Source organism: Mesoplodon densirostris, chromosome 2 (assembly GCF_025265405.1).
Source record: "Mesoplodon densirostris isolate mMesDen1 chromosome 2, mMesDen1 primary haplotype, whole genome shotgun sequence".
Classification (NCBI taxonomy): domain Eukaryota; kingdom Metazoa; phylum Chordata; class Mammalia; order Artiodactyla; family Ziphiidae; genus Mesoplodon; species Mesoplodon densirostris.
In genome coordinates, this window is record NC_082662.1 from 53,934,149 (window position 1) to 53,958,844 (window position 24,696).

Consider the following 24,696-nt stretch of genomic DNA (forward strand, 5'->3'; position numbering starts at 1 on the left):
TCCCTGTTTAGAGGGCTGTGTTGCTGCGGCCTGGCGTAGTGAGCATCCTTCGGCTCGAGCATCCTTCGGCTCTTGAATGCTTTTCGATTCTGTACACTGCTGTGTAATTGCTCTAGGACTCACTCACACATGCCCTCATGACTGAGACTGTTTGGCAAGAGTGGGACTGGGCTGTGTCAGCTAAACCATGGCTTCTGGCCAAACCGCCATCCAGAGCCCCCTCTCTCCTGCAGATCTTTTTTTTTTTTTTTTTTTTTTACGCGGGCCTCTCACTGTTGGGGCCCCTCCCGCCACGGAGCACAGGCTCCGGACGCGGCTCACGGGCCCAGCCACTCCGCAGCATGTGGGATCTTCCCGGACCGGGGCACGAACCCGCGTCCCCTGCATCGGCAGGCGGACTCTCAACCACTGCGCCACCAGGGGAGCCCCCTCCTGCAGATCTTTAATCCAGGTTTGTTCAGGGTCTGTGTCTCAAGATTGCCTTGTCTGATGAGGGAAGGGTCCCCCAGCTCCTGTTTCCTCACCCACACACCTTTCTGAAAGATGTAACACTCAGACCACATGATGGGGTCAAAATCCTTAACCATTCCTTATGGCGCTGCCCACCTCCCCACATTAGAAGAGCTGAGCATCCATTCTAGAGGTGCAGTGGACACTTTTTCCAGATAAGTGGGGCTGGGGTGCATTCTGTAACCTTGAGATAGAAATAAGCTAACTGGCATGTAAGTTGATTAAATGCATAATGTTAGCCCTGGTAGGAGCATAATGTAACATATGAAAAATTACAGTAGCCAGCATTTATCAAGCATACACCAAGTACCAGGCATTGTGCTAGGCACCATTCAGTCCTCCCATGGTTGCTGTTATTGTCCCTTTTTATAGATGAAGGAGTCGGTGATGCTCAAAGTTAAGAAACTTGCTCTTTTCACTTTACTGTACTCAGCTAGCTGCCTGTAGACATTTTTGTCATGACCTCTCCTATAACTGCATTCTAGAACTAAACAATCCAAAGATTCTGTGCTTTTATTAAATTATCATTTCTTATTAGAGTTGATAAACTTTTCAATTGTTAATATGTGCATCAAAAAAAAAAGTTTAAATGATTTTCAGGTAAACCAAAACAAGTAAAATACTTAATTACAATTTTTTTTTCCTGGATTTGTTTTCAGGTTTGATTTTTTTTTAATGAATAGACTTTCAGTATCGCTTCCTCCCCAGTTTCCTCTATGATTAACATCTTTCGTTAGTGTGGTACATTTATTATAATTGGTGAGCTGATATTGATACATTATTATTAACTCAAGTCTGTAGTTTACATTAGGGTTCATCCTTTGTGTTGTACATTCTATGTGTTTTGACAAATGTTTTACAGTATCATACAGAATAGTCTATTACAGTATCATATTATTACACTATTACAGTGGCATACAGGATAGTCTCACTTCCTTACAAATCACGTGTGCTCCAACTACTCATTTTCCCACTCCCGCAACAAGTGATCTTTTTACTCTTTCTAATAGTTTAGCCTTTCACCTGGATGTTTCTAATGGCCTCAGTGTCTTAGAATTTCTTCCACTGTGCTGCACATTTCTTCTTAACTTCCTCCTGTCTATCCCAGACCCACCCAGTCCCCCCAGTCACACCTGGGACCACATACGTGGCCCAGAAATTTCACACTAATGGTGGCCTTAGCTTGAAAATTTTCCCTCTTTCTGGATCTTTCGAATTCAGTTTTTAAATTTGCTAATACAAATATTGACATTCCCGAGGTTTCCAGTTCGTTTCTGTTTTTAGTTTTCCTCCTTTCAAGTTTAATAGAGGAGGGAGATGCTATTTCAGTATTTCCTCATGAGGATTCACTGAAATAACTGTGCTAAGTTTGTTGATTATAATCGTGTTACTACAGGGTGGCCATGGCCGAGAAACTCAAGAGAAAGCTGCTGGCTTAGCCTTGCACATTCAGAGGTGAGGGTCAGGCGACAAAGTTGCTTGACATGAAATCATCCTGCTCAAATGCACGGGGCTGTTGGAATCAGGGCCTCCTGCTGCAATCTCCCACCAATTCCCCTCTTACCCTTGCCTCCTGCCTGCCTACCTTTTAATTTTTTTGCATCATCCAGACTCTGTGAAAGGCAAGAAAGGAGAGTTCTGTTTCTCTTAGCAGCGAAGAGAGTACTGTAGCATAAAAGTAAATGTATATTCATTCTCCTCCTACCTTTTCCCCCATGTACTAAGACCATCTGAAAGTAGTTCTGGTTATTTATTACTTTGTTCCGGGGGAAGGAGGGCGACATACAGACCACTAGACACGTTGCCAGAGAGAGAGAGAAGTCTTCTCTGCTCTGGGGGAGGGGGTTTATAAGTGCTAACGATGAGGTTCAGAATCATTAAAGTTGTTTTAGCATGAGACTGTGAGGAAAGAGACAGGAACCATCTGTTGAAATGGCTCTTACATGATGCTGCATTTTCAAACAAAGCCTTCTAGAAGCATTTTCAGATGGGTCTCTTTCCCATGAAGTTGCTACAAAGCGAGCCCACTCTACTGGTGGCTAAATTGATGCTGCTTAGATAGCTCTCTGTCAGCACCCTCTCTTGTTTATTTTGCACCAGTGTTTTCCTCAAAGTGTGTGCTTTGAGGCTGTCAAATATCCTTCCTGGTATGCACCCAGAAAATCCTCCCGAAAAAATCCACTACTTCTGCCCATATCCTTCTAAAGTGCTGACTCTTTTATTTGAAGTTGGTGGAGTGACTCTGAAACCTTAAATACTTCACTGGGAAAGAGGAAAACCGCAAATACACACAGGCCATTGTGACTCTGGCCTGACGGGTTCTAATTTTCTAGGAGTGGTTTGTACACCCGAGCTGGCTGCAAGGGTTAAGTAAACTTCGTGGCTGGGTATGATTTCATGGCCCTGGAATTTTGAAAAGCCAGGGTTCTCAGTACACTGTGGCCAGCCTTAGAGTCTTTGGGTGTGAAAACCACTCTCAGTTACCCAGACTCATTTTGGGTTCCTGTTGCATTGCTGCAGAATCTATTAAAATCCAGCAGCTGAATCGTCCTGGCTCTGCCACAAAGCTGGGCTGCTGGGTGGCTACAGGATTCCCAAGTTGTTTGTCAATGGAGAGTGGGAGTGAATGGAGCAAGGCATATGCCTCAGCCTGGCATGAGGTGGCACCCTAGTGGCTGTTTTCTGCCTTAGAAATGTGCACTCTTTCTGTATTCTTACACGAGAATTGTCATTAAGATCCAAATTGCAGTTCATTTGTAAAATTCTTTCTTAAATCTCTAGGTCCTTTGTGTGTCTCTGGGGGCCCATATCCACACCCTTGGATTTTCTGACCAGCAATTTAGTAGGAACTATTGGCAATAGTCTAACCTGCCGTGATGGCGCTACTACAACAGAATTAACTCGGCTCCCAGGTACAATAAGGAAATGAAGATCTTTGGTAGGGACAAGCCCAAACTTGAGAATTACGAAACGTTCCTGCAAAGAAGGACTCATGAGGAAATTGGTGTAGGATAAGGGATTCCGGATGTCCCAGTCCTCTGGGGTGCCATTTATTTGCCAGATTTTAGGTCTTTGTTAAAGTGGAATAGATTTGAAACTTTCTTTTCTGAATAAGTGGCCTGTTGGTTCACCTTTGATCATGGCATTGGAAATTATTTTTAAAAATAAGGTTATATTCTTATGCAAGCTCTTCTTTCAAAAGAAACCATTTGGACTTGAGCATTAAAGGAAGAAACAAAAAGATTATAATAAAAAATACACTGCAGCCCTAGCATGAACAGTGGCTGTGACCTTGCCTCTTGTTTGCCATTACACAATTCAATGGCAGTCCACTCAAACTATGCTCTCGATCAATATCCTATTAAAGCAGCACAAAAAGTCTCCATAAACTTAGTGGTTAGCTATGTTTATAAATGGAACTCGGCATAATTAGATGGTCAATAGCAGGCTCTACTAGTAATTTTAAAATGAACATCACACATTTTCTATCTGCAGAAGTCAATGGCACCTCTTCCAGAGTAAGGGGATCGTGTGCAGCAGACAAAAGAGTAGGAGTCCCTTTAAAAAAATCATAATGCCTATCTCCAGAATGCAGTTTTTCAAGAAAACCTGTTACATTATGGAATAGAAAATACTAATTGGCCCTATATATTTTTTCATTGGCCTGTCTAAGCCACCTTATTCTGAATATATTATGACATTGCAAATGTTTTATTTTCTAGTTTTAATCAACCCCTCATGGAGAGATAAAATAATAAATATTGCCATACTCTTAGGAAGAAAAATACCAGTCTGGCTGGCTTAATTTAGTGAGTTTCCTCTGCTATAATTCAATAAATTTTCAAAATAAATACTGAAATTGAATTACTTCAAAAGGATGTTTTGTTGTATCATTTTTTTTTCTTTTAATTTTCTTGACATATTTGGAGTGAATATTTGGACAGTAAAGCTGGCAACAAATGGAATGAACTGGCAGTAGCAGAAATTTTCGTCAACTACTCTTTCTTCTGAATCCCGGCTCACAGTATGTGTGGCCAAACATGGTATTTTTTTTCTGTCCTACTCTCCTCACCCACTAGAGAAAGAGCCACATAAAGTAAAAGGTGTTCCCACCCTTACCTACAAATTGAAATGTGCATATACCTTGTGTTTGGTGTGGGCTCTGGCAGCTGTGTTATGACCACTATGTCAGCTGAAATAGAGCTATGATAAGAACAAGCTTATGACATCAGCAGACCCATCAGCCAATGCTGTGCATGAAGGTCTTGTCCTTTCTGTTACACTCATACCTCTACAGCCTTCCTGCTTAGAGCTGGCAGTGAGTTCTTATAGCAAGATTTAGAGGGCCTCTTGTTTTCTTTTCTTAGCTGAAGCTCCTACTAAATTTACCAGACTATGAACATTTTTATTGTAAAGGTTTGACTCAGGGAGAAGCAAAACACATAACACCTTGATGTACATACTATTTTGTTCTCATGATCTCTTTTCATATATTCATCTATTTCTCATCTTTTCTAGGTAATTTTTTCTTTGGATAATATATTATATAAAATCTATATGCAAGATGGCATAATGGTTATCATAAAATAGTCCAGGATAATAGATTTGGGGATCTGGCCTTACCAAGTGACTTTGGGCAACATTTAACCCCTCTCAGATGTGTTCTCCTGATAGGTCACCATCATTTATTCAATCAGCAAAGATTTATTAAGTACCAATTGTGTGCTGGGTCTAAGTCTGAGTGCTGGAAATAGAAACACCTTTCAGAATCGATAGCTAGTGGGAAGCAGCCCCATAGCACAGGAAGATCAGCTTGGTGCTTTGTGACCACCTAGAGGGGTGGGATAGGGAGGGTGGGAGGGAGACACAAGAGGGAGGAGATCTGGGGATATATGTATATGTATGGCTGATTCACTCTGTTATAAAGCAGAAACTAACACACCATTGTAGAGAAACTATACTCCAATAAAGATGTTTAAAAAAAAAGAAAGAAAAAAGAAACACCTTTCAGGAGTGTTTCAAGGATGAAGTGAGAAAGTGTCAAGAGTCTAGTACATAGTAGATGCTCAACAATGGTAACTACTATGATTATTATTGAACAAAGCCTCTGTCCTCGATCTTTCATTCAGAGCGGATCCTTGAGCTGACCACACTATCAGCAAATTTATTAAAAATGTGTGTGTGTGTGTATAAATTAAGAAGGACTGATTTTAGAATTCATGTTCTAAAAATCAATTTATTACAAGGACCATTCTAGTGACCCTTTCAGAGTTAGTAATTCCAATAGAAAAAGAGCATGCCAATACTAGATCTAATTCATCTGCTTTAGGAAGCCAGAAAATTCTTATTCCACACGTTTTCAGCCAAAGCCTATGTTTCTGCATTATTCTTGGAATTTCTCTTCCAGGGTATAGAATGGATAACAAGATGTTTAAAAATTCTCGGTCTAACGTTGACACGTTAACAACTTTTTAAGTGGCCAGCCACACCATGGTTATTTTTATCAGAGTTTTTCAAAGTATTTGGTTCTATAGTATTTGAAAATTTTGCTTTCTCTTACATTATGGATGTAAAAATTCCAGTATGCTGGAGGTCATTACTGCCAGTTGGTTTTTAGTAAATCTTCATTTATGCACTCATAAGCCTCAATTTTTAAAGAGTAGATATTCATATCCAGTAGGTAACATTGGGGAACTAAAAGGCATTTGGGGGATTTCCAAAACCCTGACACAAGAAGACTGCAAATATTATTGAGATTTTGGCTGGAATATATTGTCCTCACTATAACTCTATTTTTTTTTTTTTTTTTTTTTGCACGGGCCTTTCACTGCTGTGGCCTCTCCCGTTGCGGAGCACAGGCTCAGGAGGCGCAGACTCAGCAGCCATGGCTCACGGGCCTAGCCGCTCCGCGGCATGTGGGACCTTCCCGGATTGGGGCACGAACCCGTGTCCCCTGAATTGGCAGGCGGACTCTCAACCACTGCACCACCAGGGAAGCCCTTCAGTATAACTCTTACTGACTACAAAGACTGTTGCTGATGAACCTATAGGCATGTCTAGGATGAGATTGAGGGGGTTCAGACTCAGAAAAGCAACATATTAGGTCAAATACTGGAAATTGAGTTAATCCAGTATGTGATTGGTGTGAGGACATATTAGCACCCAAAATTTTTCAATAGATGGAGGAGAGAAAAAATTAAACAGTTCTTGGTGAAAATATTGAGAAGTATTGCAGACAGCTGGATTTGTAGGTTGTTGAGATGGGACTCTGTTGACATAGTTTGGTTTCCTAATTGCTAATGGTCAGATAGTCCCAGTGCACTCTTGGTTAAGGGGCTTATGTTTAGAAGCCTGTCCTTGGTTTATAGATCATTGTGGTGAAAAGACCTCTTAGGCTATCATATCTATTCCCTGTTAGAGAAGACTTAATCCCATGGCTGAAGCTGTATCATATACTAAACGGGTACCACATTTGACCTCAACCAAAAAGCTAAGAAGAGATGATACTCTAAAATGCAGAAAATCAATTTCAGTCCCAAAGGCAGAAGCCACTAATGCAAGAGATCTGTCAGCATCGCTCACCCCGCTGTGGGTTGCTCTGCAGGTCCAGGTGTCAGGCCCTTCACCCAGTGAAGCACTGCCTGCCACTCTAAAGACCTGTAAAAACAAAGAAGGGAGGAGGAGGAAGAGGAGATAGTTGTTTTGCCTGTTAAGTGGTAGTTGATAAATATTTCTCTATTTAAATCTTACTGAATTCATCTCCCCAGTAACCAATGGTGAAGGAAGGACAAGGAGACTAGAAATGTGGGTTTCCCCTCTGTTTCTTTGGACAGGTATCTAGAGATATCTGGGTTCAAATCCCCGCTCTGTCACGTTTCGCTGTGTGAACTTGATCACGTTACTTAACCTCACAGCTCCCTTTTCACTTCTAAATGAGAAGAATACAAGTGCATATTCCATGTCCCCATGCAGGGATGAAATGAGATAATTCAGGTAAAACACCTATCCCATTGCCTGGCTCTTAATAAATACTTGATAAGTATTAGTTCTTCACCATTTTTCATTAACAAGCTCATATAATTTTAGTTCAACTCAGTAAACATTTGTTGCATGTGAATATATGAAGCATCCTTCACTGTGTGCTGAGAATACAGAAATAAGTAGGAGACAGTTCTTTCCTTTATAGAGTAGATATGTAAGTTTACTGAGATCCAAGACTGGACTTTATGGCGATAAAGTGCCTGAATATGCTTTATTTACAAATTGAACTCACAGTAATTATCTATCAAAGATAAACCATCTTCATGGCTCACAGTGGGGAGGAAGAGGGTATCAGTGAATGGTTCCTATTTTCGTAAAAGGAAAATATTGTTTTAGAAATAAAAATTCCTCTATTTACCTTCTTTGCCACCACAAATTTACATAATCCTTACCCTGTGTCCTCAAAACGTGAATGTGTGAAAACAGTGCTCTGTGTTAGCTGCTTTTGGCACCTAATGCTACATTTCATAATGAAACATTGCTTCAATCTTATAATAGCAGGGAAGTTCATTTTCACCTAGAGGGAAACCCTTGCTTTGGTTCAGTGCCTTTCTTTTATGTTCCATTCTGGAAAAACATACTCCAAGCCTGCATTGGGTCAGACCTTTCAGAATGGAAGAGTGGGGAAAGGAGATCAGCACACGGTTTACAGACTAGAAATCTGCTTGGCAAAGGAGTTGCTGAAGACCATGGCATAGAAGCTGCAGAGAAAGTACCTTTATGATTGATTTGCATTCAAGTCAGACTGACTGCCGTGTGGTCATTTTTCTAACCCATAACTGCTCACACTGCAGCAGTCTGCTATCTGCAGGGTGTCTGAATTATAGCAGGCTATGTCCGTGTTCCCTCTTATACAAATTACTTACACTGGTTTCTTTTTCCATGCAAATTCATCAGTTTTACAGCCCTTCGAAGCCAGTCAGGAAACTCTGGCTGAGAGCACAAATTGATAAAATGAGTTAATTTTACTATACTTACTTTTTTCTTTCTAAGAGCCCTCTCTCATAAGCAGTGTTCAGGAAGCATATTACGGTAAAAGGAAGATAACAAAGGAGTTGAATTTTCTTGCCACAAATTACTTTCCAAGTTAATTCCCTTTAACGATGATTCCAGATTTGCTTGAGTTTTCATAGCATTGTGCGTTTACAACTGTGCCTTTGATAGAAAAAAGAACAAGTATTTTCCCATGTTCACTCCTTTTGTGCCAGTGACATGGACTTTCTTAACAAGATCTGTGCCGCTAGAATGCAAAACAACACTAAATTGTGCTGGGCCCATAGAACTGTGTGCTGTTGTTGGACTTTCCCCCCCACCCACAGTCTTAAAGTACAAGTTCCCAAAGTCTCAGTGAGTACATTAGAGTATGTAATCTAGAGAGAAATAAACCTCTCTCTTTTTTTTTTTCAATAGTTCTTTTACAAGTTGGAAATCCAGTACTAAATCCTGATAGTCTTTTTGGGGGGATACCTATTAGCCAATATTCCATCTTCTTTAGTTGCCGTGCAAATTTGAGGAAAGACCAGCTATGATGGTTAATCTTTAAAATGTAAACCCCACGAGGGCAAGGGTTTTTATATATCTTGTCCACTGATGGATCTCAAGCATCTGGAGCAGAGCCTGGCATATTAAAGGTGCTCCATAAATATTTGGTGAATTCAACTGAATGCAGCCTCTCAGAGAAGATGTGCCATTAGCCATAGACTGGCCGCACTAGTCATTTAGTTAATGCTCCCCACTGATTCCCATTGAACACATTGTAAACTCAGTGCTCTGTCATCTCCCAGGCAGAGTAGCTTGAAATTTTGGATAGAGTTTTTTTTTTTTTTCCATCATCTTCTCTTTCCAGCAATGCAAGCCTGAGCAGATTGTCTCTGGTGGATGGCAGAAGTTCGATAACCACAACCTTATCCAACTACTAATGTGTACAGAAGAGCAGGTCATTAAGAGGGTTGGCTACTAAAGTAACCCCTTTCTTCCAATAGCCCACATTACTATAATGATTCCTTAATAGCAAACCGTTTATTAAGAAATGACACAAAGACTACGTTCTATTCATGACAGGAAAGAAGGGCAGGGGGAAGAGGATGAATGACTTAGGAATAACATCTTAAGAGACAATTCCCCAACATTGACCTTTGTTGTTGTTGTTGTTGTTTTTGACATCTTTATTGGAGTATACTTGCTTTACAATGGTGTGTTAGTTTCTGCTTTATATCAAAGGGAATCAGTTATACATATACATAGGTTCCCATATCCCTTCCCTCTTGCGTCTCCCTCCCTTCCACCCTCCCTATCCCACCCCTCTAGGTGGTCACAAAGCACCGAGCTGATCTCCCTGTGCTATGTAGCTGCTTCTCACTAGCTATCTATTTTACGTTTGGTAGTGTATATATGTCCATGCCACTCTCTCACTTTGTCACAGCTTACCCTTCCCCCTCCCCATATCCTCAAGCCCATTCTCTAGTAGGTCTATGTCTTTATTCCCATCTTATCCCTAGGTTCTTCATGACATTTTTTTTCTTAAATTCCATATATAAGTGTTAGCGTACAGTATTTGTCTTTCTCTTTTTGACTTACTTCACTCTGTATGACAGACTCTAGGTCCATCCACCTCACTACAAATAACTCAATTTCATTTCTCTTTATGGCTGAGTAATATTCCATTGTATATATGTGCCACATCTTCTTTATCCATTCATCCAATGATGGACACTTAGGTTTCTTCCATCTCCTGGCTATTGTAAATAGAGCTGCAATGAACATTTTAGTACATGACTCTTTTTGAATTATGGTTTTCTCAGGGTATACGCCCAAGTAGTGGGATTGCTGGGTCATATGGTAGTTCTATTTGTAGTTTTTTAAGGAACCTCCGTACTGTTCTCCATAGTGGCTATACCAGTTCACATTCCCACCAGCAGTGCAAGAGTGTTCCCTTTTCTCCACACCCTCTCCAGCATTTATTGTTTCTAGATTTTTTTGATGATGGCCATTCTGACCAGTGTAAGATGATATCTCATTGTAGTTTTCATTTGCATTTCTCTAATGATTAATGATGTTGAGCATTCTTTCATGCGTTTGTTGGCAATCTGTATATCTTCTTTGGAGAAATGTCTGTTTAGGTCTTCAGCCCATTTTTGGATTGGGATGTTTGTTTTTTTGTTACTGAGCTGCATGAGCTGCTTATAAATTTTGGAGATTGATCCTTTGTCAGTTGCTTCATTTGCAAATATTTTCTCCCATTCTGAGGGTTGTCTTTTGGTCTAGTTTATGGTTTCCTTTGCTGTGCAAAAGCTTTTAAGTTTCATTAGGTCCCAGTTGTTTATTTTTGTTTTTATTTCCATTTCTCTAGGAGGTGGGTCAAAAAGGATCTTGCTGTGATTTATGTCAAAGAGTGTTCTGCCTATGTTTTCCTCTAAGAGTATGATAGTTTCTGGCCTTACATTTACGTCTTTAATCCATTTTGAGCTTATTTTTGTGTATGGTGTTAGGGACTGTTCTAATCTCATACTTTTACATGTCCCTGTCCAGTTTTCCCAGCACCACTTATTGAAGAGGCTGTCCTTTCTCCACTGTACATTCCTGCCTCCTTTATCAAAGATATGGTGAACATATGTGCATGGGTTTATCTCTGGGCTTTCTATCCTGTCCCATTGATCTATATTTCTGTTTTTGTGCCAGTACCATACTGTCTTGATTACTGTAGCTTTGTAGTATAGTCTGAAGTCAGGGAGACTGATTCCTCCAGCTCTGTTTTTCTTTCTCAAGATTGCTTTGGCTATTCGGGGTCTTTTGTGTTTCCATACAAATTGTGAAATTTTTTTGTTCTAGTTCTATGAAAAATGCCAGTGGTAGTTTGATAGGGACTGCATTGAATCTGTGGATTGCTTTGGGTAGTAGAGTCATTTTCACAATGTTGATTCTTCCAATCCAAGAACATGGTATATCTCTCCATCTATTGGTATCATCTTTAATTTCTTTCATCAGTGTCTTATAATTTTCTGCATACAGGTCTTTTGTCTCCTTAGGTAGGTTTATTCCTAGATATTTTATTCTTTTTGTTGCAATGGTAAATGGGAGTGTTTTCTTAATTTCATTTTCAGATTTTGCATCATTAGTGTGTAGGACTGCCAGAGATTTCTGTGCATTAATTCTGTATCCTGCTACTTTACCAAATTCATTGATTAGCTCTAGTAGTTTTCTGGTGGCATCTTTAGGATTCTCTATTTATAGTATCATGTCATCTGCAAACAGTGACAGCTTTACTTCTTCTTTTCCGATTTGGATTCCTTTTATTTCCTTTTCTTCTCTGATTGCTGTGGCTAAAACTTCCAAAACTATGTTGAATAAGAGTGGTGAGAGTGGGCAAACTTGTCTTGTTCCTGATCTTAGTGGAACTGGTTTCAGTTTTTCACCATTGAGGATGATGTTGGCTGTGGGTTTGTCGTATATGGCCTTTATTATGTTGAGGAAAGTTCCCTCTATGCCTACTTTCTGCAGGGTTTTTATCATAAATGGGTGTTGAATTTTGTTGAAAGCTTTCTCTGCATCTTTTGAGTTGATCATATGGTTTTTATCCTTCAATTTGTTAATATGGTGTATCACATTGATTGATTTGCATATATTGAAGAATCCTTGCATTCCTGGAATAAACCCCACTTGATCATGGTGTATGATCCTTTTAATGTGTTGTTGAATTCTGTTTGCTAGTATTTTGTTGAGGATTTTTGCATCTATGTTCATCAGTGATATTGGCCTGTAGTTTTCTTTCTTTGTGACATCTTTGTCTGGTTTTCGTATCAGGGTGATGGTGGCCTCGTAGAATGAGTTTGGGAGTGTTCCTCTCTCTGCTATATTTTGGAAGAGTTTGAGAAGGATAGGTGTTAGCTCTTCTCTAAATGTTTGATAGAATTCGCCTGTGAAGCCATCTGGTCCTGGGCTTTTGTTTGTTGGAAGATTTTTAATCACAGTTTCAATTTCAGTGCTTGTGATTGGTCTGTTTATATTTTCTACTTCTTCCTGATTCAGTCTTGGCAGGTTGTGCATTTCTAAGAATTTGTCCATTTCTTCCAGGTTGTCCATAAATAAGGAAACACAAGCTTTAAATGATACATTAAACAAGATGGACTTAATTGATATTTATAGAACATTCCATCCAAAAACAACAGAATACACATTTTTCTCAAGTGCTCATGGAACATTCTCCAGGATAGATCATATCTTGGGTCACAAATCAAGCCTTGGTAAATTTAAGAAAATTGAAATCATATCAAGTATCTTTTCCAACCACAACGCTGTGAGACTAGATATCAATTACAGGAAAAGATCTGTAAAAAATACAAACACATGGAGGCTAAACAATACACTACTAAATAACCAAGAGATCACTGAAGAAATCAAAGAGGAAATCAAAAAATACCGAGAAACAAATGACAGTGGAGACACGACAACCCAAAACCTATGGGATGCAGCAAAAGCCATTCTAAGAGAGAAGTTTATAGCAATAAAATCCTACCTTAAGAAACAGGAAACATCTCGAATAAACAACCTAACTTTGCACCTAAAGCAATTAGAGAAAGAAGAACAAAAAACCCCCAAAGTTAGCAGAAGGAAAGAAATCATACAGATCAGATCAGAAATAAATGAAAAAGAAATGAAGGAAACGATAGCAAAGATCAATAAAACTAAAAGCTGGTCTTTGAGAAGATAAACAAAATTGATAAACCGTTAGCCAGACTCATCAAGAAAAAAAGGGAGAAGACTCAAATCAATAGAATTAGAAATGAAAAAGAAGAAGTAACAACTGACACTGCAGAAATACAAAAGATCATGAGAGATTACTACAAGCAACTCTATGCCCAACCTTAACCTTTGGGGAAAACTCCTCGGTGGAACAAAATCCACAAGTACTTCAGGCTGGAGTAATCGCAGTGCCGCTTAAGAGATTTGGGGAGCCAGTTCTCACTATTTATGTGTATTTACGGATTTCTAAGTGTCATTTTGCACTAAAAGTTTGGGAGAGGGGGTGCAAATGGAGAGGGAGGGTAGTTATTTACTCTTCTTAATTCAAAGTATATTTACTGATCATCAGCTGTTTGGAAACGTAAAAGAGGCTGTGGGATCTGTAGGATTAAAGGCCATCTGGTGTAAGGCCTCTGACTTCATGACCTAGGAAAGTTGCTAAACCTCCTCGTACCTCAGTCCTTCCTAGTGGTGTTGTAAGGATTCAATAGGATGAGGTGCTGAAAACTCTTAGCCCAGTATCTGCCCAAAAGTGATGCTTAGTAAATGTTAGTCCTTGTTGTGATGGTGATAGCTGCAGCAGTGATGGGTGGTGCTGGTGGTAGTGGTGGTGAATTTTCACTTTTATCCTAATGAATATTAGAATGATGAGGTCCAAAGAGTTTAAGTGACTTAACCAAGTTCTGCAGGTGGTTATTGGCAGAGCTGGACTCTAAACAATCTCTCCCAGGCCCTGACCAGCACTTTTTCTATGCCCTGGGATGTCTATCTTTACAGAGCTCAAATTGCACTCAATCTAGTTGGGTAGAAAATCTTATGTATGAGTTCACTAAAGAATGATGAAGCTGGGGCCTCCCTGGTGGCGCAAGTGGTTGAGAGTCCGCCTGCCGATGCAGGGGATACGGGTTCGTGCCCTGGTCTGGGAGGATCCCATATGCCGCGGAGCGGCTGGGCCCGTGGGCCATGGCTGCTGAGCCTGCGCGTCCGGAGCCTGCGCGTCCGGAGCCTGTGCTCCGCAACGGGGGAGGCCACAACAGTGAGAGGCCCGCATACCGCAAAAAAAAAAAAAAAAAAAAAAAAAAAAAGAATGATGAAGCCTATGGTCAAGTACACATGGAGCAAAATCAGGTTTCACAATATACAGAGCAGACAGGAAATGTTGTTGGTCCAGTCCTTCCTTGACATCCCCACGTTTGATTGGCAGTGGCTATAATCTCTGCACCACACCAGCAGGCAGTTAGTCATTAGCTTCAGAAGCCCAGCATGACATCCTGGACAGACACCTGACAAATCGTTTTACCCTCTCTCGACAACTTACTTCCCTAATTTGCAAAAAGGACGTAATACCATCATTAGCTAAGAAGCACATTTTGTTATATACATCTTTTTGATATTTTATATTTATTAGACTAGTATAATCATTTGCTCGTTTATGCCCTTCCATAGTGTATAATGAGAAACATGTCTTTTATACCTGTTTACTATCCAGAAAGAGGTGACAGATACCAATTGTGAAAATTCTATTTTCTTCCTTGACACTGTAGTTTAGGTCTCCATTCCCTTTCACTGGGACTCCCGAATCAACCTACCAACTGACTGCCCCACCTCTGGAGTCTTGGTCCCCTTATGTGCATTTTGTATGCTGTCGTTATATTAACATTCCTCAGATTCAACAATTATTTTATCACCCTGCTACTCAGAAAATGTCATGGTTTCCACAGATCACTCACTTACCTCCTACCTCCAAACTTAACGTATGCACTCTTTTGCTTAGAAACCCTGTCCTATCTCCTTCTGGGCCTCTTTACATCCCAACCATCCTTGAAGGCTCAGCTTAAGCACCCACCCTTCCTGGAATTAACCCTTTTTCTGATCCCACAAGCCAGTGGGATCTATTACTCCTTTGAACTTTCCTAACACATTCTTTTCATTTTCCCTATGAGATTTAACACATTCAGCCTTGCATTAGATATTCAGGTATTATTTTATTATTCTGCTAGGTTGTAAACCCCGTGGGGACAGAGATACTACATACCCTTTTAGCATCTCAAGTTTAAGGCCAATATTGTACATGAAAGTCAGGGTGGTGCAGCAGGAAAAGCACAGGTTTCGAGGTCAGACATCCTTGAATTTTAATCCTGGCTCTCTCTTTCTTGCCTTTCTATGATCCAGGACAAGTGATTTAACCTCACTCCAGGGCTTAGTTCTCCTCAGCTAGAAAATGTACCTTTCCTGAAAAGATTGTTTTGAGGCTTAAGTTAGATATAATAAAGTGCTTCTCAAAACATGGCCCCCTAGGTACTCAGAAAAGCCTGCTGAAAGTACACCTTTTGAGTTCTTAGTTACTTGTCAAAACTCTTCCTGTTCTTCAGATTAGAGGCACTGAGAATACCCAACCCACTGCAAGGATACTTTGACTGCGACCTCTACACTCAGATATAAGGCTTTCTCTTTGGCTGTCACAGTATCACTGAATCAGAATCCACGCCAATAAGCTGACATTCATACCAGACATACATACAGACAGCACCGGGTGATGTTTCCTTACAAGACTCTTTTCAAGAAGGCAGAATTTGGATGCTCTTTTTTAGATTATAGCTACAGTGTACTAAATGGATCACAGGAAGTAAATATACAGGCAAGTTAAGGAACATTTCTGTGGGCTTAATTATTTTTTTATTCTCTCTGAGAAGTAGACACACCACATGCACGCATGTATTTTTCTTCCTTTACCTGTTCTGGCTCCCTTGACATTGTAAAAGTATAAGCAAGGTAAAAGATATTTTCCAGGGTAGAACAAGATAAAGTGTTAGGGTTCCCTGGTGGCGCAGTGGTTGAGAGTCCACCTGACGATGCAGGGGACATGGGTTCGTGCCCCGGTCCGGGAAGATTCCACATGGCGCGGGGCGGCTGGACCCGTGAGCCATGGCCGCTGAGCCCGCGCTTCCGGAGCCTGTGCTCCGCAACGGGAGAGGCCACAACAGCGAGAGGCCTACGTACCACACACACACAAAAAAAGATAAAGTGTTAAATGGAAGAGCAGCTTGATGTTCACCAATAGGTGGAGGGCCTCAGACTTCTCTCAGTGGAGTCAAGTCCATCTCACTCACATCTTGCTCTGTCTTTCCTTCCAAGAGGAAGCGAGTGGGGTCATGCAGTTTCCACAGTGCTCCATCCGGCGGAAGCCTCAACCCCATCTTGAAACTTGTGAGGAAAATCTCAATCCAGACCCATGATACTGATTAGCCTTATCCTCTTTTTTAGTTAACGAGAGATGCCAATCTCTAAGCTCCATGAAGGCACAAACATTAAGCACCTATTATATGCCATGTTGCTAAAGGGGATAATGGGTGGTCCATGCCCATATTAGAGCAATCCCCTCCACACCCCATGGCCTATTTCAGACATAAAATATTATGAAATCAAAGGGGAGATTATGTAAATAAATTTAATATAAAAAGAAAATTTGGGAACGACTAGCAAAATTATTAATTAGAACTACCTTTACACTTACTGTCAAGCCTAACCATTTGTTTTTGAAGTAAAGGCCTTCCTCCATAGAGCCTGTCATTGAGAAGTGTGTCTGAATTTCAGAAAGTATGTGTGAATTTCAGAGCTTTCTATTTCTTAGCAGTGACTATTTTTATATAACGATAGTTGCGATTAAGGTTTAGCCATTGCTATTAATCAAACAACTAAATGTTTATTTTAGAAATTGCTGTGTCCTCTCATGCCTTTTCTTGATTCCACAGTTTTATTATGGCTTCACAATTCACCCAGTTTCCCAAGCTGCCGTCCTGGGAATTATCCCATACTCCTCCTTTTCCCTTATTACCACACTCAAGAAGTCAATACATTTTCTCAATTCTAACTCCTAAACAGCTGTCACCAGGCTCCTTTCTATCCCTTGAATTTAGACCACACCCCCATCTTCTTTTACTTAAATGAACTTCACTGGCCTCCACGGTTTTACTGATTATATTCTTTAACTGCCACCCCTCCCCACTCCAAGCTTACCCTCCTGACAGGTGGTGTGTCTAGCTTATAAGTGCAAATTTGATGACAGCATACTTTGGTTGGTTCTCCTTTGACTAACAATCAATTCCATGTGACCAATGCTTACTGACTGCCTCCTGGTGTCCGGGATTGTATTAGATACTAGCAATATAAACCCAAAAGTCCCCAGTGATAGTGGAGTGTGATAAGTCCTTTAATAGCTTATAAACTTGGGAATCGACTGAACTCAAATTCATGTTCCTTAAAGAAACCTACCTACCTTCATGACCTGACCTTAAATCTCTCCTCTTTTCCCCATGTATTATATACTACATCATATAAAGTTATCAGAAATCCAGTCACATTTTATGTTCTCTTACCTTTTTTTTTTTTTTCCACGGTACGCGGGCCTCTCACTGTTGCGGCCTCTCCCGTTGCGGAGCACAGGCTCCGGACGCGCAGGCTCAGCGGCCATGGCTCAGGGGCGCAGCCACTCCGCGGCATGTGGGATCTTCCCGGACCCGGTCACGAACCCCCGTCCCCTGCATCTGCAGGCAGACTCTCAACCACTGCGCCACCAGGGAAGCCCCGTTCTCTTACCTTTATAAATGCTGTTCCCTCTGCCTAGAATACCTCCATTCCTCTCAGTTGGGTAAATCCTACTTGTCCTTTTAACATTCTTCCCAGGCATCACATTTACTGAGGCCCTTTTACTCCCTTGAACCTCTTATCCCTCAGCTGGGTTACATACCCACTTCTGTGCAGGCATGTCAATTTAGGAATAACTCTAGCAAAGGACTTATCAGACTGTATCGAAATTAATCTGTCAGCCTCACTCTCTAGAGCTGTTTCAGGGTAGGGACCACGTCATTCTTTTAAGTGCCTTCCTTACCCAGCACAATTCTTAGCAATAGCAAACTCTCAGTAATCATTTGCTGAAAGAATGAAAGTCCCTGGTTCATGATTTTCCTAATTACCCTTTCTTCTTATGGATATGAGCCTCTATTTAATTTATTTATATATCCACTTCTATGGGCTTAAAACTCTCAAACTAATGCCTCAATACAGAAATATATGCATCTATTGCTCCCACCTTGTGTAATCTTTCAAAAGAACAGATTATTTGCACTTATATAGTTACATCACTGATTTTACACAGAATTGTTTTCCAAGATTGATAGATGTTATTTATTCATTTGAAAATATTTATTAAGCTACTCCTGTAAACAGGATATCCAGGACATAAAAAAGTACAGAGAATCTCATCTCCCACAAGGGTCAGCTCTGGAAATCATGTGTTGTCAAAGTTATTTTTAACAGTCCCTTAAATCAGAGGTCGGCAAATTCTTCTATATAAATATTTTCTGCTGTGTGAACCATATGGTCTCTGTCACAGCTACTTGTCTCTGCTGTTGTAGTGTGGAAGCAGAGACAGTATGTAAATGAAGGGGTGTGGTTATTCCAGTACAACTTTATCTACAAAAATTATGGCTCAGGGACCATAGTTTGAGAACACTGCCTTACATTAGAAGATGGGACAAATAGTAAAGTAAAGATGTATGCAGGGTGCTGAGGTGATTCGGAGTAAGGAGAAATCACAGATTTCTCAGGGCAAGAAATTGGTAATGAGTGGCCTAGAAAGATGAATTTTCAGTTCAGAACTAATTCCAAAATACAGGTGAGTGGAAGCTATCAGGATCAGACAAAGTTAGAAAAGCCCAGGGAGTATTTTGTCTGGTCATTCAAGAAAAGTTCCAGACCAAAACGTGGAGGTATTTTTGTTAAAAGCATACAGGAATGTTGCAACCTTGGTGACAATTTACCATTACAAAAAGAGAAAAGATGAAAGGTATGTTATACAAAAAATTTAAAAAAATATGTGCTTCCGATGTAGATGATTTTTATTGTCAATATTCTTTTAAGGTCCGAGTTTATTACTGATTATTTTTGATGATCTTACCATATAAATTCAAAAATAAAATGTGTTAAATGCGACACTGAAATATGCTCTCATTGGTCTTTTATTTACAGAACTTACCTGATGTTTCTTTCTTTTTTTTTTTTTTTTAATTCTAGCACCAATAGCTGCAGGAACTGGCCCAAATTTTTCTCTCTCAGATTTAGAAAGTTCTTCATACTACAGCATGAGTCCGGGAGCAATGAGGAGGTCTTTACCCAGCACATCCTCTACCAGGTAATTTGATTGATGGCTCATAAAGAGGTCATAATTCATAGTTACATACCTTGATTTTAACTCTGGGCCTGCTAGACACTTAGCGGTGTGTCTGTAGTAGTAGAAGATACTAGAAATGGGTTCAGCCCCAGTGGATTTTCAGTCTCACTGGGGAGAGAAAGCAAATGCATATGCAGCATGCATATATGTGTATACACACACACAGACACACACACACACAAGTCAGTGAAAAATTGTGTGGCATAGGCTGAAAATAGTTAAAGACAGCTTTATCCAAAAGGAGTGACTTGTGCTCAGCTATAAACTGTAAGCACTCGTCGGGGTTGGTGAGATGGAAAGTAAAGGAATGGTGTTCTGGGTGGGGTGAAGACATGAGCAGAGGCATGGAGGAAGGATGGATGATGAACATAGCAGGTTCTCAGGAAATTAAGGACAAGACTTGACTAGGGAAAAGGGGGTGTGTTTTGGCTTGTTTGGCAGAAAGCTGACACTGGTGACGTCAGTCCCAGTCTCCATGCCCACAACAGACACTACAGCTGAGTCCCAGCTCTTTTCCTACGGAGCCCCCGACAGGTCTCAAAATCCAGTCTACTGGAGTTGCCCTGTGAGATGCAACCTATTTGATATCCTGGTGTGAGGATGTAAAAGCAAATGCAGTCCCCCAGCAGTGTGAGGCCAGATCATAAACACTGTTACACCGGGAGACCTTTAAAAGAGCAAAGCTAAAAGAACATAACCAGATAACAATTCTGGGGTTCTTGATCCCCTTGAGGTCACAAAGCCAAAATCAAAATGAAGCATTTTGCAAGATTCTGTTGTCTCTAGATAACCTGTACCAGAGGGAAAGGGATTAGGCATTAAACCCACAGTATTCTTTTACAAATTGGCTTTAGCACTGGACTGTGACAACAAAGAAAAGAATGGTGCAGAACAATCTTTAATGTTTGTGTACTTCGCAGAAAAACGTTTGACAAAGGTATATTCCTCCTAAAGCAAGTACCAGAGTTTTAGGATTTAAAACAATGGCCAGATGATAGAAATTTTCCATGGTAGAGATTCATTCTTACCTTGACTTTTAACCATATTTTAACCGTATATTTAATCATGACTTTTAAAAAAATCAGCTTAGTCATTACCGATACCTTGAAGACAGTTAAAGAAACAGTTATTCCTTAAATATAACCACCAGATTCTACCATCATCTTTCTTGCTGTTTAAATGTCCCCCTCAGTTCACTGGGGTATCAGCTCCTCAGGAAAAAAAAGTCTCCAATCCGAAAAAAACACTTATAATAAAAGAATGAGATTGTGAATACATTTGGATGTTAATACATTTTGAGGATTTTGAATGTTTGCTGATGGAAGAGACACTGGGTGTAACTACACTCAGTGAACATGAAAGAGCTTTGCAAATACTTGTGGTCAGTGATTAATTTAAAAGTTGATGGGCTACTTGTTTTTCATATGTGTGCTGCGTATGTACCATGGACATCCCAAATACCCTTTCAACTTCTCCAGCTGTTTTGTTGCCTTTTGTTGTGATTCTCTGTGTGGAAACCTGGTTATTAATGTTGTTTAAAAGGCTAGTGTCGTTCCTATAATCTGCAAATAACTAACCCTGATAAGGTGCTAATTACAAACAGCATCAGTAGTTAATAACTTGGTAATATGTTTGTTTTGCTCACATTAGACCCTCCTAAGATGATTCTTTTAAAATTATTCTTTAAGTATATAGACTCAGCAGAATTATCTGTGTACAGGTGAGAAAATGTGCCCAGAAGAATGCCCCAGATTTACATATAGAAAAGTTCATCAACCAATCAATATTTGTTGATGCTGTGCCACTATTAATCGGTCACCTGCTCTGTGGCAGGCACTGTATTAGGTGCTTTACATCCCTGATATGAGTTAATCTTCACAGTAATTTTACATTATAGACAGTGTTGCCATTTAACAGTGGGTCAGCCTAGAGCTCAGAGAAGTTAAGTAACTTGCCCAAGGTGACAGACCAAGTAAATGGCAGAGTCTACATTCAAACTCAGGTCTGTTGAAAATTTAAAACCATGCTCTTTTCACACTGAATCCTCTTAGGAATGAGGCTCACTCTTTTAGTAAGGAACAGTTAAATGGGAAGCCCCCAGAAAGGAATACCCAGCATCTCTACTTTTCCTGGACACTTAGCATTTACTATTTTGAATTATTATTATCATCTTTGAGGTATGTACAGGTCCTGCTTCCCCATCTGGACTGTAAATCCCTTAGAGAACAGTGTCTAAGTCTTCTAAATCAGCAACAAACATTTACTAGGTCCCAAGGATATTGTCCTAGGCACTGTGGATATAAAGTCAAGTACAGGAGCTTTGCAATCTCGAGGTAGAGACTAACAAATGAATGGAGATTGTCAGTTCAGGGCACTAGGAACACTCAGGAAAGATGTGTTTTGCTGTTTTGTGGGGACAGGGTAAAGCTTCTAGGCTTTGTACGTAGTAGGAATTAAGCAAATATTTGGAATGAAGGTAGTAGTCTTACCTTAATTTCTAGGTAGAATTGATAGGAACAAAACAAATTCCACAGACAAGAGAGACTGCTTGGAAGAGTATTTATCCTCCCTCTTATATAGAGATCTTACTGGTCCTTTCCAGTGCTCCTCAGATGTTTCTGGGAGAGTAGAATCAGTGTGTTAGAAAGTCAAGAGCAAGAAACCAAAATTAATGACTGATTCATTTCTAAATTTTAAAAAACAAAGAAGACTGATAAGCATTAACTGTAGGTTCTGTACCCCTTCATAGTAAACATCTGCAGAATCATAGAAGGGTAGTGTAAAAATTGGGATAGTGTATACTTTTTTAATCCCAAAGAACTTCATCGAGATAAATCAACTGTCAAGTTTGTGAAGTCAGTAAACTTTGTCTTGGAAGCCCTCCACTCGTCCTTCCTGGCACTTCTAATTTCCTTCCCTCCTGCATCCTGTTCTCTCCTCCAACCTGTGTCGCCACTTCCAAACATTTATCCTGTATCAACCCTTGACAGTCCTTGCTTTCAAACTACGGGGTCAGCTAATATCTACACATTTTTTCACCTTTAGGATTTAATAACTGCATGAGTATTTGCGTTTCATTAGAGGACACCAAGGAAATCAAAAGCTTTAGAAACTCAGAGAAGTATTAATAATGGGAGAATGACGGGCAGTGAAGTTGGCCTTTTGGGTGGGATCTCACTGAGTCATGACACTTGGGCGAATCCTTGTCACAAGTACTCATATGACTGTTTCTAAATCTGTAGCCCAAAAATAAATAAATAAATAAATAAATCTGTAGCCCAATTCAGCAGTTTTTGAGCATCTGTTATTAGTCAGATACTGTGATAGGCACTAGAGATAACAAAAAACAAAAAACCTGATAGTCTCCTTCCCCACAGATCTCACAGTTTTATCAGAATATGCATGTCTTACCTTTTATTTGCCAAGGAACATAAGGAAAATATTTTGTTTCCAATTTGTATTCTTCCAACTTCCAAAATTATTTCAAGCGGCTTTCAATTTAAAAACACAACAGATAGTATTAAATATAGAGAGGACAGAAACCATGTGGAAAGATAGGAGAGATTATTATATCAGGAACGTGAACCCAGAATTATGCCTTACGTTTAGCCCTGAAATTCCTGGTTGCCAAGGCAAGAAGGGGAAACACTAGGTTATATAATGTGCATTTGCTAATAAAAGGAAACAGTAGAAATGCATTTAAAGAGACCATATTTTTTCTGGTTTTATGTATTAGGAGGAATTTTTGTGTGTATATCCTTTTATAAAGGACTTCTATTAGATGCAGTTTTACATAAAATACAGAAAAGTTCTTTGAGTGGCTCTTTTTCATTGAACTTCAAGGAAAGCCAAGCAAAGAACATTAAATAAGCTATTAAAGGTTTTTCCTTTGGGTACTAAGCTAGCATGCTACAGATATGTTGCTTTCCTGTGGTCTGGCTTCAATGAAATTAGAGCTTAAAGACTAAGAATCCTGGAATGCCAAATTGAATAACTAGAAATTCATGCCTTGAACTGGGCCTTCTGCATTTTTTTACTCAGGTTGCTGCAGTAGCCTCTTAAATCTCTCCCTGGGGGAAGGTTCCATCCCCTTCTTTTCCCTTTGCTTTTCAGAAGCCATCATCTGTGCAACTACCAGAGTGACCTTTCTAACAGATGACTCTGATGTCACTCCCTGTTTAGACTTTTTCAGGGAGTCTCCATTGCTTATAGGATAAGTCCAGACATACAATATCTTCTATCAATCACCCCTATCCCCTTCTTTTGCTCTGCCCCTCCTGCTACTTCAGCCATAGCAAACACCTGCCAGTTCTCTGCATGTGTCACACTCTGCTCATGGTGTTGTTACTGCCTGATATACACCTCCCTCCTGGAGTGATGTTCAAAATAGCAGATAACCTGTGTGACTCAAGCATACCACTTAGGACAGACCTGCCCTGCCACAGTGTGAAGTCCTGGAATGCCCCCTTGATGTGTCAAACCTTAACCCTTTAGGTTTGGGATCATGAGTCTGTTCTGGTGCAAAGATGGGATGACAGGGTTGGGGGAAATGTATGGGGCATGGGACAGTGGCACTTTGCCAACTGGTAAAGAAGTATTTCAGTATTTTAAAATCGAGAATGGCTGCCTGAGGGGTGCATCAGCTGAATAACAGCCTGTCTCTGCCCTGTCCTTTCTACCCCATCTCCTGACACTCTCTTACAGACAGTTCAGGAAGCATCTCCTATGGGAAGCCTTTCCCGACCTTCCCTGTGTATCACTTTTCCTAACTCCTTCAAAGAACCCACTATAACCTCTGTGTGGTTCCATCATCATACCTGTATTTCTCTTTGCACAATTTTGTTTACCTCTCTGTCTTCATCCACGAGATTCTAAACCCCATGGAGACAGGGGTTATGTCTGATTTATTTCAATATAGCAGCATTTAGCACAACACCTGGCATGCAGGAGGTGCACAATAAGTGTCTGATGAATGAACACATATTAAAAATTCTGTACCCTGACACAGGAGGAGGAGATTTCCCAACAAGCAGTTGCACCAAGTATAAAATCTACCAATTCTGGTATGTTAGTGACATAATCAGTTAACACAATGAGAACAACATCAGCAACATGTAGCATTTCACTACCTTTTAACTCCTGAAGTCTCAAATTGAGAGGAAAAAAAATTCAGTCCT

At 40.2% G+C, this 24,696-nt stretch overlaps 1 protein-coding gene across 3 annotated transcripts in view; it reads left to right on the forward strand.

Annotated features, from left to right (window-relative positions):
• The window catches only part of NFIA (nuclear factor I A), a 386,801-nt gene that overhangs the window by 239,346 nt on the left and 122,759 nt on the right, over nucleotides 1-24,696 (forward strand). For all 3 annotated transcript variants that reach the window (XM_060089880.1, XM_060089882.1, XM_060089881.1), the window contains exon 5: nucleotides 19,363-19,480. In XM_060089880.1, coding sequence (XP_059945863.1) covers nucleotides 19,363-19,480 — 118 coding nt within the window. The remainder of the gene's footprint in view (nucleotides 1-19,362; nucleotides 19,481-24,696) is intronic.